General features: G+C 36.5%; 1 protein-coding gene across 2 annotated transcripts in view; it reads left to right on the top strand.

Annotated features, from left to right (window-relative positions):
• Window positions 1-11,818, top strand: part of LOC148821799 (disco-interacting protein 2 homolog A) — a 254,394-nt gene extending 242,576 nt beyond the window's left edge. Inside the window, exons 34-38 of one of the 2 annotated variants that reach the window (XM_088931048.1) lie at window positions 225-282; window positions 6,874-6,948; window positions 8,178-8,352; window positions 8,890-9,013; window positions 9,387-11,818. In XM_088931048.1, the coding sequence (XP_088787174.1) occupies window positions 225-282; window positions 6,874-6,948; window positions 8,178-8,352; window positions 8,890-9,013; window positions 9,387-9,639 (685 nt within the window). In that variant the 3' untranslated portion in view covers window positions 9,640-11,818. The remainder of the gene's footprint in view (window positions 1-224; window positions 283-6,873; window positions 6,949-8,177; window positions 8,353-8,889; window positions 9,014-9,386) is intronic. The other variant, XM_088931049.1, reaches the window with a different exon arrangement.
• Window positions 11,819-13,712: the final 1,894 nt, after the last annotated feature.

Genomic DNA, 13,712 nt, shown 5'->3' with positions numbered 1-13,712 from the left:
AAATTACAGCACAACTGAATCCAAGTCCTATGTACATTCCTATGTTCCTTTAGGTTCATCATTGGAATTCCCTTTATTTGCACCGCTTTTGCTCTTCATGGTTTAATATTTGAAACAAAACTTTACAGGTTCAGGCACAGAGACAGAGAGAGAGAGATTTTATATCTGTATATCATCCCGTATAAGGGAGTGACAGGGATCACTGGTATTTTTGTTTCTTTCAGGGTACGTTTGGTGGAGAGAGGCTCACCGCACAGTTTGCCACTGATGGAGTCTGGAAAGGTAAAAAAATGGTACAAATAGCATACCAGAGTAGCGGTTCACTGCAGTCATGAACACACCAAAGCAGTTTTAATCATTAAATTCTTTTTTTAATCTGTTGATGTATATGTTGTCTACAGATGCAGCCATTCAAAATGCACGGTAGAACCCTGTACGATGCAAAATTATCTACAGTTCACCGCGTTGTACCGTAGAACGTGATTGGCTGGCCAAAATGACCGATAGGGGCACTCGTGGTGCATTGGTTGTTAGTGAAACTATTTAATAATTTAATCTCTTTACTGTGCATGTTTTAATCTGCTTAATATTGAATATTTATATGTAATTTTACAACTAAAGGGAAATTTTAGTAGCTGAGCATTAAAAATAGAGGAGTATAACACGTCTGAAGGTCATAAACAATATTGATTTAGGAACATCAACATATTATATAAACTGTATATGGCTGGTATTGGTAGTTTAAATAAATAATACACAGCAGTATTGGAGTATACTGCAGTATACACAGCCGTACCACTTTCTTCCTAAACATTTTAAGCATCAAAGTCTTTCATTTGGTTACATACTGTGGTTATTTTGGAAAAGTTTCTACATGCTCCTTCTGACTATATTTAGTTTATATACTTTGTAAAAAGTTATAATGTTTTAACCATTTCTGTGAATACATATGCTCATTATCGCAGTAAAAAAATGCATACTTTTTAGAATTTGATTAATAGGGAATATAATATGAAATCATGCATCTAAAGAAATTAATAATGATATAATTATATTCATATAGCTCAAATTATCACAGTAGTACACTTTCTTTGTAAAAGTCTGCATCGGTTTAACTTATTCCCACCTCATTAGGTGTGTGGTGTAATGGCTCACGCATGCATGTTGCATGCTGGAGGTTGGGGGTTCAAACCCAGCTATCACCATGAGATTACTTTTAACAAATAAACATGTCTTTGAAAAACTAAAATAGCAAATATTATGGACACTATATTGACATTATTTATATTTCTAAATATCACATCATGTTTGAAGCTAAGTGATTTATTAATAACAACGAATAATTTCAAACTGCTCCTGTACTGCCACTACAGTATAGCTTGAGGGAAATACATTTATTTGTCCTGCATCATAGTTTAACTCTTTCAGAGCGCCTTACATTACAAACTCCAAGCGTTTCATTTTGCCTGTTGCTACAATATCAACAGCAATGTAGTTAAAAGGAACATGTCAAAATGTTTCCAAAATAACCACAAGTGAACGAGTTGAGGGATTTGATAATAATAGAGAAATCATAACAATGACCCCATGTTGCTAATCATGCATACCCAACTGTACTGTAATCCACTTTCTTTATAAAACATGTTTTATTTTTAATTTGACTCATTCACGCATGATGAATTATGAGAGAGTGATAGAGACAAGATGGAGGTTCTTGTCAAAACTACATTCTGCAAAATGCAGTGGGAAATAATGTCAGTCACCCTCAGTCACCTGACCAGCTGATTCATTGCATCAGAGAGAATGACCGAAGGATTAGCCTATTAAGAGAGAGTCTTTTTTAAACAACCTGCATGGAAGGAAAAGTGCCCGCAATCATTTTTTTCACTGACAAAGTTAACTTGTGGTGCATTGGTTGTTAGTGAAACGATTTAATCATTTAATCTCTTTACTGTGCATGTTTTAATCCACTTAATATTGATTATTTATATGGAATTTTACAACTAAAGGGAAATTTTAGTAGCTGAGCATAAAAGCACATCTGCAACAGAAAGCAACTGGTTTGACATGTACACTAAATGTGACACCTGTGGCACGTTGAGTGTATATCCTACAGTGTGAGCGCACTTGCAGGGCTATTAAAAAAAGTGTGATCGAGTTAACAGTCTGGGTGAGGTGAGTTTCGACTGTTTCCTGCCAGTCTTGGGCGAAAGGTACCTGTCTTTCATTGGAAGGTTCGCCTATTCATGAGAATATAGGTGGGAAGGAAAAGTGCCAGCGGTCATTTTTTTCACTGACAAAGTTGTGTTGTGTTAACAAAAACTATGCTTAACAGAGCCGCTTGTAAGAGCAAGGTGACTTTCTTCTATCTAAACCATTTTTTACAGCTTTTAAAGTTACGCAATGTTTGAGTTAGGCAGGAACACGTCATTGTATCTTATTTTTTATTTCATTTTTTAGAATAGATATAAGGCAACCAGCAATCAAATGTCCTATTTTTTCTTAACACTCATTTTTCCATACTGTAGTTTGAGTCTTTGTGTAGGCTGTAAGTTCTTTTTTCTTCTTCATTAGACATTTGAAACACTAATTTTGTAAATGCAACAAGCATTTCGTACAGAAATAAAATAATATTTTCTACAGCTGTTAAGCAGATAAGCAGGTTGCTGACAAAATAGCGCACCATCCACCATTGCCCAGTGATATAACTTTAATATAAACAAGATCTAGTACCTGGTGCGGTTTTTTAAAAAAAAAATTGAATTAATCAAATCCCAGGTGTGAGTTCATAAAGTCAGAATTACGTACTATCCCTACTTCTGCAAAACACCTGGTCATCTACTGTAAAGCTTTCAGTGCTTTGTTTGTGTATATTCCAATCACAGTGGGGGCAGGGTGTGTGGGGAAAGGATTAGGCTGCAATTGAATTGGTGATCTGTATTCTTCACACCTGAAACATTGTTTTCTCTGAAAGCATTTTCTTCCCCGTTTAGCTGATCTTTTGCTGCCTAAGCATGCTTACACAGCTCCCTAGGTGAATTCTCATACTTGACTGAGAAAGCTTTAGAGAACTTTACATTTTTATTTTCAACAAATTGTAAATATGACGTTTTCATTTGCGTTTTAGTTAATTTTTCAGTTAAGCATATGGAGGAGTGTCAGCTGTCAAGGAGAGCACCCCTCCCCCCCAACCCCAAATTCGGCAAACTATTTTTTTAATTTTTAAAAAAGAAATAGATACAATGAAGATACAATACAAAAAGAAGATACAATGATGTGTTTCTGCTTAACTAAGACATTGCTTGACTTTAAAAGCTATAAAAACTATAAAAACAGGTTTAAATAGTAAATAGCCACTTTTTATGCACGAAAAACGTGTGATTTTTCTTCCTCATGATCAGCTTAGAGTCTTTGTGTACGCTGTAAGTTTTTTACTATTGGTAATCAACAATATTAAATTTAGCACTGTAATAAATTATTGCACTTTTCCCTGCATCTTCTAAAAATATATTTCATTGTTCAAATATACATTAAATCATAAAATAAGTTAAATACAAAATTAAAGAAAAAATAGGGTAAAATAGAAATTTAAAATATTTTGCTAACAATGTGAACTGTTTATAAAAATAAAATGTATTAACTAAGGAATAGGATGGCACAGTTGTTAGCATGCTTTTTGTATGTTTTTTTTCATAAATACAACAATAGTTCCAGTAGCTGTCTGAGTAGCTTTCAAAATTAAATTATGCATGCAAACCTGTGAACTAGAAAGATAACTAAGCTATCCATCCATTTCTAATGGTGTCGAAGTGGTTAGCGTTGCTATCTTGCAGCACTGGGGCCCTAGGTTCAATTCCAGCCGCCGTGGAGTTTGCATGTTCTCTCTGGGTTCTGTGGGTTTTCTCCATATGTGTGATATGATTTCCTCTCGCAGTCCAAATCGTAAAGGTAGGTTAATAGCCTTATGGGAAAACTGGCCCTGGTGTGTGTGTGTGTCTGTTTGTCTATCCTGTGATGGACTGGCAACTATGTACAGGGTTTATTCTGCCTTGTATCCGTTTCTTGCTGGGATAGGATCCAAATCCTCTGTACTGGATAAAGAGATGAGAAAATGGATGGAAGTAAAGGCACTGTGTGGATGGAACTATACACAGTGTTAGAAACCCACTATGAGATCAGTATCCATACCTAGTTAGTTATTTAAACAAATTGCCTCTAAATATAAACATCTTAAGATGCTGGCTCTGTGGATCAGCATCAGCTATGTTTGCCCATTCCTTCAATTCATGTGCATCCAACACACGTCTTTTATTTAGTGGTTTCATTAGTGACAAAGACTAAACTTTCTTCATTGCAAAAAACTGACTTGCTTTAACAAAATATGTTTACAAATTATTTCGCCTGACAATCTACCTGAATGCCCAACTATCTGAGAAGTTAACCATGAAACCATGTTTGCTATTTATTCATATAAGGCTCTCTGTCAGAATTGCTGTTTTTTATGTATGCTCATTTTCTGACTCTATCCCATCAAACTTTCATACTCTCCCTGCCAGAAATGCACCTGATTATTCAAGCTCAGTCTCTGCCAAATCTATTTCATGTTTGCATGCTCTTTTGTAACACACACCTTTCTGTGAATTTTTTTTGTATATCTAAGCTTTTGCACGTGTTCCTGCATCCGTCTTCTGCATTATGTCTAGTCATGGCTTTTTTCTGTTTGCTTATTTCAAAGCAACACCTGCTCCATTTCTAAAACTTTTTGCTCGTGTGCATTTTTGTATTTTTACATTTATTTACACCTCTAGCACATTAACATCCTAAATTTTCAATTGCCGTAATTTGTAGATTGAATTTTAGTTTTAGCCTTAAAAAGCTTAAGTTTCATCTATCTTTTGTTTCTTGTCCTACAACTGTTATTAGTGATCACCAAATTATTGCACTTGACATGACTTCTTTCATTCACCCATTCCAGAACGTCTATGACAAGCAGAGATAGTGCTGTTTCTGGTGCAATCTTGTGCAGCTGAAATTTCACTGTTTAAACGAATAAGAAATTAGATTGCTTATAAATCTAATCGCTTATTCTACATAAACACACCATAGTTGCTCTCTGAAAATGCTCTTTTTCTTTGTTTTTTGCTTTGTTTCTTGTTTGTTGAGATTGTTTGCCTTGTGAGCCTTAATTTTAGGCTCAGATTTCAGCTATAAATCTTACACTGATTACTAGCAGTAAATACTGATGTTTTGCTCCCCCTTTCTACAAAAATATATTTGTATATTAGCTGGGATTAATTTTTTTTTCATACATGTCTCTCCCTACTGCAATTTGGACACAGAACTGTTCAAGATGGCGACAAGTCAGACACCCATAACTAAAAAAAACTAATAGAAGTGGCCTAAGCGACATACACAGTCGTGTAACTGACAGTTTGAGGCAGCCCATCGTGTAAATTTTGCTTTATTGCTGATAGGTTAAGCTTTCTTAACTCAGCCCCAAAGTCATGTGACTGATTTTTCGCACTGTTTTGTTGGTTAGACGCAAGGATCACAAGCACCGCCATGTTAACTGGGATGTGTAGTTTTAATTCAGTTTGAATTATAACTGTATGTACTGCCTTCGTATTTGGCCAGGGCTTAAAAATGAGGGTGCGCCAAACATTTTCGGTGCAGTTGTCTTTGCTTTAAAGGTACCCCCCTCGAGGAAGAATTTGACCTTGAACGTTTGCCCAGCGTACGGCCCTTCCCCCCACGGACAGAATGACAAAGCAACTGGGAAGTGTTAACTATCCAGCAATTGGAAGCCTAACTACTGCATGATTTCTTTATCCATTTCAGCTAAATGAGGGAAATTAAAGCAGTCAGAATCCCTGAGTGCCAATTGTAAAAATAACCCTCTTCCCTCCTGCGTTTACCTGAAAGAATTTCGCAAAGAAATCCTTAATCACAATACCATCACTTAATTTATCCAGATACACAAATTCATGCCAGATCCAACAACAAGCTATAATAGTGGACTATTTTTATGTTTTCACTATATAAGAAACAAACCGAAAGTAATACTCTGATCGCACTTTGAACCATTGGGTGCAGTGCTTTGTCCATTACCACTACAAGGACAATAAAAGTTTTTTAAAAAGAAATGGATGTCAAAATGTTTCCGAAATGTCCACCTGTGATATTTTAGCTGCTTAGTTACACGATTCCATATTCATATAACTATCAAGTGATTTTAAATCACTACAACATTTACCTTTTTACAATATCAGTAGTGGTATTCTTACTATGTATTATTAGAACAGGATAAAACATTATAACTAAGTACACAATATAAGCTTAATAATGTTGGAACAAGCACGTTAAAAAAAGAAAAAGAAAAAGATTGTCCCTCTGCAGTGACCGGGATTCGAAACTGGGCATTTTCTGGCAACAGCTCAAATGCTATACCTGAGACGTTAAGCTTTATTAGCTCCACCTGGCAGTTTTACAAGGTTTTACAAGGTGCTTCCAGATACTATTATCATAATTTAATTAAAATGTGGTATGATGGGGTATGATGCGCCACGCCTAACGTGTTTTAGCTTACTTCGAGCATTTTGAATGGCTGGATCTGTATGTGTTACACATTATGAAAGTGCAGCATAGTTTTCAATATCTGTGGATCCAATGATATTGATATTTTTTAGAACATCTTGGTGAAATATCTTTATTATAATATGCATTTAACTACTTCAGCCCATTCATTAATGTTAGAGGAAAATTTCCTGTGGTTTTATTAGTATTGAAACAGGGATTTTGTCTTTTTTTTACTTTACATTTAAGCTTATTTTGGGCATTATAATTTTTATCATTAAAATCTCATGTTTCTAACAGATCTTGCCTGGTGTCAAGGTTATCATTGCCAACACAGAGACTAAAGGACCCCTGGGAGACTCACACTTAGGAGAGGTGAGACACTGTGAGAAACTACCTACTGTAGGCACATCAAACTATACCTGAGTGAACATGAAGAGAGTACTAAACTACTCCACCTGCTTACTTAAATCTTTGCAGCAATGCCTGTGTTGTACTGAACATCTTTTTTTAAATAGAGAAAAAATGTCTGTCTTGATTAGAAACATTGAGTGGAGTTCATTCAGCCCATTTAGTTAGCTAGTAGTAAATTGATGAAGAATTAATTTTGACATTTCTTGAAAGAATATAGGGTATCGACTTTATCTACAGTATTAGCTAGTTTGTTCCATACTCCCACAACACTTAGAGTAAAGAAGAGTTTCCCACTCTCTGTTTTAAATGCATGTCCATGTAGTTTCCACTTGTACCCTCTGGTTCATGTTTAACTGTTCATATTGAAGAAATTTGCTGGGTTGACTTTTCTTTCCTTTGAGGAACCATCTCCAGGGGTGTCGGGTTTGTGGATTTTGGGAAGGAGATAGAATGGGAATTCTATAGGGATTCTACAACCTGGACGATGAGACGGTTCACCTCCATGGGGTGCTCATGTTAGGGCTGTGAAGATGAAAGATTTCTCCATGCCCATAGTTTCTCATTTCAACTCAGACGGCCACGATCACACTGATCTCTCTGTCTCTGTTCTCAAAGAAGGGTTTCTCAACTCCCATAGCAGAAAAACAACAGAAACAAAACTCACCCTGAAACTAGGTTCACGCTGTCCCCCTTCTCTCCACTTTGCACTTCCTGAGTGGCCTCTCTGCCCCTCCTGCCTCCTCCCCTCTCCGCTCTCCCAGCTTTTGTTCTTCTGTGCTATTTATTCTTTGCTGTCTGCCCTTTCTTTCTCACACCTGAAGAAGGCTTCACAGCTGAAATGTTTTGTTTTCTCTCTTCTCTTTTCAGCATGGAATAAACCTATTACTTGTTCCTTAAATGAATGTAGTCCGCTAAGGCCTAAAATATTTATAGCCCATTCCTAACCCATATCACTTGCAGTGATATGTATAATACTGTTTAGTGTGTTCAGTTTAGTGTATAGTGTGCTCATCCTTTAGCGATGAGGATAATAGTGTTTGGAAATGAACTGCACATTCCATGACTTTGCAGTGGGACTTAAATTTGGAGATTGTTTTGTCTCCAAAGGTGTTGAGAACCTGCCTTACATCAGACTTCTTTTGGGACAATGAGCATCATATATTCTGTTTAACCCTTCTTTGTCTTCTCAGATATGGGTGAGCAGTCCCCATAATGCCACAGGCTACTACACAGTGTATGGAGAGGAGGCATTACATGCCAACCACTTCAACACCAAACTGAGTTTTGGGGATACTCAGACAGTGTGGGCTCGCACGGGGTACCTCGGCTTCCTGCGCCGCACTGAGCTTACTGATGCCAGTGGGGGTAAGTGTTCTCCAAAGTAGTCGTTTCTTGAGAAACTCAGAACCCCAAATGGAGTTTCTGTTTTAGCTATAAGCCAGTTCTTACTTATCAGTAATACAATTATATTTGCAATGACAATTAGAGTTCTTTGTGTGTTAAGGCTTTCAGTGTACAGTACAAATGCTCTCTGCCTGCTACTTTTTGCTACATGGGTGGAATAAATATTGTAAAATCATTAGGTGTTTTTTTTAGTTTATGTTCTAAACATGTTTCATTTACAATAAAAAGATCTATTGCCTTTCATGTTCATTTATTCCTATATATTTGTTTTAGTTAATATGTAATGGTACTGCACTGCCAGCAATTATTATTTGCTTGCTTATATGTTATGTACTGTAATTTCAACTGTAATGACCATAATATGATATTGTCAAATTCCAGTTTATTACAGGTGTTATACAGTATTTTTTTGCTGTAGAAGAGGATAGTGGCAGGTAGTTTACAGACTTTCTGACAGGTACGCAAGTGTTCACACGAGTTCTGCCTCCTGTTTTCCAGAGCGTCACGATGCACTCTATGTTGTGGGGTCTCTGGATGAGACGTTGGAGTTGCGGGGAATGCGGTACCACCCCATTGACATTGAGACTTCTGTCATCAGATCACATAAGAGCATTGCCGAATGGTGAGTCTTAAAGCTCGCATTCAGCAAGTAGCTGGAGTGCTGTTTGTCAAGCAAACTGTCTATACTTTTGTGCTATTTTTTGTTGTTGTAGATCTCTATGCCAAAGTTGATTATTTCACATATAGATTAACAAACATAAAAAGTATAGGGAGATGTTATGATATCAATACATAATAACCGTATTTATATCCACACAGATTATTAGGGTATTACTGAATATGCAAAACTTTATCTGATCTTACACACATCATGCATTTATGGCATTTACTCCATTATGTTTCTGGATACCTTCTCTCATTCACTTTTGCACATTGCTGCTCTCTCTGTCTATATCGCTATCTGTAATTCTCCCTTTCTCTTCTCTGTTTGTCAGTGCTGTGTTCACATGGACCAACCTCCTGGTAGTTGTGGTGGAGCTGGATGGTTCAGAGCAAGAGGCTCTGGATTTGGTTGCCCTGGTGACCAATGTGGTCCTGGAGGAGCACTATCTGATCGTAGGGGTGGTGGTGGTTGTGGACCCTGGTGTCATCCCAATTAATTCACGGGGGGAGAAGCAGCGCATGCATCTGAGGGATGGCTTCCTAGCTGACCAGCTGGACCCCATCTATGTGGCCTACAACATGTAAGGGAGAAGGTGCCATCCACACACAGGAGAGAAGACAGAAGCCAGAAGACCTTGCTACAAGAGCAATAGATCTCACTGCGGCATGGTTTTTTGTTTCTTCATCAGCAGATGTAGCATTTCCTGCAGTGTATACCAGATTATTATTTTTTTTATCTTGCTGGTGCATTTTTTTTGTTGTGGATGGGGGGACTACTATGTTTTCATGAATGTCAGTATTGTTCCCATGAAACATTGTTCTCCACTGTGAGTCCAGCCCTGATAGATACCCTCAGTTTTTTCAGCTTTGCCTTAGTAGAAGTTGTGGAGTGGGAAGCAAAGGGTAGTAATGCCTCATTTCTCACAGCTGAGCTAGTAGTTTTTGCTGAATGGCTGGAGATTAGAGGAAGAGTTTTATTTCTCTACACATTTTTTTTCTCTTTGCTTAGGTTCATATATCATACTGATTTTAAACATGAAAAAGAAATTTATGGAAGTGAGATTTTCTATCTAATGATCACATTTTGTTGCAGCTTTGACTTATTTTTTCAAGACATTCACTTTTAATATCATAACATATCTTACCAGTTGTTTTGAAAGCATCTGGTTTCTTTCTAGTTTTTTAGATAATGGACTTAATTAATTTACAGTATTTGTTATTGTACATAATTTATTTCATTTAAAATGACGACATTATGGATGGGTCTTAATGAGACTTAAATTTGTAGGTCATTAGAAATCGTGTTTGAACAAAACTGCAAACACAATCCTACCCAACAATATCAAATATGTGAGGATGAAATAAACAGATTAATCTGGATAATCTTAAACTTTATTTTATACAATTTGTTATCCTTGCTAAAGTCATGCAGTTTTCTAATACAAAATTGAAATGCTTTGTTAGTCATAAATGCCTTTTATAGCAATCCTGCACATATAGTACATTAGGAATATATTATGGCCACTGTAATTTCTGTTAATGAGTCTTAGATTCGTTACAGATGTCTTCACATTTAGAGAGCTAAGATGATAAAAAGTGAGAGGAAATGTTTACTTTTCATATTTCTCAATATTCTTACTTGAGTTAAAATGTTTCAAAATGAAGCTCAAACATTGTAGATGATATGATATAAGGAAAGTGTTTATCACATTCAGAACACAAATGAACAAGGATGAGTGTCATTTACTTTAGTTTTGAATAAAATCCCAGAAAATTGTTTGTCCTGGGCAAGGGTAATAAGAAGGTTAATGCTTGCCTTCCTTTTGATGAATTCAGCTACAAATGTAAACTGCCCTTAAGCTGTAAACATGAACTTGCCATGAAAAACGCTTAACTGTTTATATTTATATAATATATACTGTAGCATACAACACTGAAGTGGTAAACCAGTAAAGCTTCTGGTGTACAAGAGTAAAACCAGAAGAAAACAGATGTAATTTGAAGGTCATATTAGTTATGCCATTCAGATTTTTCATGCACTTTTGTTTGAAAAGTATTTACAAATGCAGTTTGAGGATTAAGCATGCATTGTTGGCATGGATAGAATTAACAATTTCATGCCATTTCATGCTTTTTGTAATATGTGTTTAACTTTTTTTCCTGACTCTTTTTTGTAGTGCTATGATGAATTTAAATGGCAAGAGAGCCCTCAAACACATATGTTGTTTATATTTACACTCCAGTTATTTTTAAGATCTTTCACTAGGCTTGAAAGTTTGCAGAGCTTTGTGAGACTATGAGTACCAGGACTCCTTTTCTGTGGGATTTTTCAAGGAACTATTTTGCCACTAAGTCTGTTTAACTTATGTGCATCACAAAAAGTAGGCTTGTGCCTGTTGTAATTATGTACAGATATGTAACTTATTACTTGGATTCCAAAACTGGCCATAGCAGCTAACAAATGGACATTCCTAAGGACAAAACAGCTAAAGTAGCTCTATAATATACAGTAAAAAGATTTCTCTAAGATTTTTTTATAAAAAAATAGGTGATACCTTGTAAACCAGAAAGCACATTAAAAACATAAAATGCAAAGGAAAAAAGAAAACATATTGTTTTAATGTTACAAGAATTGAAAGCTTTTAGTTTCCATGTCTCAAGTTTTATGATGATATATTAAGTGGAAGATTTCTGGTAGAGATGCTACTGCTATTCATTTTTATATGATTAAATTGTTGTAAAATAAAATGTTTTCTTTTGTAAAGATGCAATGGAGCAGATTTTGCACTGATGCCATGAATATTGCAAAAGAACAAATTAAGTTGTTTTATTTAAAAAAGTGTTTCCATAGAAACAGCGAGAGCTGGTTGTCCGGAAGCAAAAAAGCCTCCACCGTCATGAGAATAAAGTAAAATAAGATACTCGTATGTTGCTGCAAAATCACGGTATACTGTAGAATAAGAAATAAGGGTGAGTCCTTGCAGATACAAAAGCAGCGTATTTGTGATTTGAATTTTATATAAATAGTTAATATCATCCTGCATCTCACAACTGGCAACCCTCTGAAGCTACGCAGATGTGTACCTGGCCAGAAGAAGGAAGGCAACATTCTGGGAAAAGCTAAGGTTGCTGCTGGAAGAGGTATTAGTGAAGCCAGTAGGGAGAGATCACCCTGTGATCTGTGTGGATCCTAAAGCCCCTGTATAAGGATGGGGAAACTATACTGTAAAAAAGGTGCTGTTCTTTGGATGAAACGTAAAACTGAGGTCCTATAAAAGGTCCAGGGCGTTTCTCGAAAAGAGAAGGGGAGTTTTTCCGGTGTCCTGGCTAAAGTACCCTCCTATTTATTAATTTTATATTATTAAACATTTATTAAATATATATTATTAATATGTATTAATATTTAGTGGAGGAGAGTCCCTGTTGCCTGTAAAGACCTTTAAGTGGAGTGTCTGGAAAAGTGCTATATACAGTAAGTGTAAGGAATTTAGTAGTAGTAGTAGTAACTAGTGACAGTACCTTCTTTAAACGTCTAGCAGAAGGCATCTGGGGGGCATCCTCACCAGATGCCGAAACCACCTCAACTGTCAGGAGTCATTGCTCCTCATTGCTTGAGGAGCAATGACTCTACTGCAGGGTCCTGCCGCATTGCCATGATTGCCATGGAGAGTAAGCTCTAGAGAGAAACCTCAATTCCACTTCTTGTATCTAATCTCATTCTTTTGGTCACTAATGATAGCTCAATACAGACATACTGCAGATCAACAGGAAACATTAGACTTTTGTCTGAAACATCTGCTCCTGCTTCACCACCAGAGTCTGTTACAGTGTCTGCACCATTCCTCGCTTGTGAACAAGACCCTGGGGTACTTAAACTCACCCACTTGGGGCAGCAGTTCCCCTTTCACCTGGAGGGAGCAAGCCACTCTTTTCTGGGAGAGTACCATGACCTCAGAAAGTTCTGAAATTATAGTTTTCATAGTGAATGTGTCATACTCGGATGTCAACATTTCCAATGTGTGTCAGAGATCACTGTCAGATGAGGCAAAGAGAACAATATCATCAACAAGCTGTAGAGATGCAACCCTCAAGTTCTCAAACTAAAGAAACAGACATGATATTGTGTATCCACACTCCACACCTAGATATACTGTCCATGAAAATATGAACAAGGGAGAACCCAAGACCTTGGTGGAGTCTGATGCCCTCCTTGAAGTGAACATTGAAATGGAATGCTGTTGAACAAAACTTTCAGTAAGAAAGGCAACATTTCTGGTCATGTTGGCAACAACCTCATCCAAACCCAACCACTTTAGAATCGTTGCTAAGTGCTGTAACATTGCATTAAAACTGTATTAATGCAATTTTGTTTTCATCTTGGTCAGTCCAACAACAATCTCAATTATCAACAGTCTTAGAAGTAGTCTAAAAATGCTTAGAAAAGTATTTTTATAATTGGTGTTGATATTAGTAGAATTGAAATATTTAAGTGTGTGATTGTTTTCTCTACTGTGGAGGTCCAGAAAGACTGTACGGATAGACCCACAGTAAATATAGTGGTGGTCCTTTATGATCACTGCTCCACTTTGCATATATTCCTGTGCTTTGCCACTTCATCTTTTCCATTTTTTGAGTATAGTATTTAAAATTTTATACTA

Source organism: Atractosteus spatula, chromosome 13 (assembly GCF_055471065.1).
Source record: "Atractosteus spatula isolate fAtrSpa1 chromosome 13, fAtrSpa1.hap1, whole genome shotgun sequence".
NCBI classification, from domain to species: Eukaryota; Metazoa; Chordata; class Actinopteri; order Semionotiformes; family Lepisosteidae; genus Atractosteus; species Atractosteus spatula.
The sequence above is the reverse complement of the archived record's forward strand: the minus strand, read 5'-3'. Positions and strand labels throughout refer to the sequence as shown.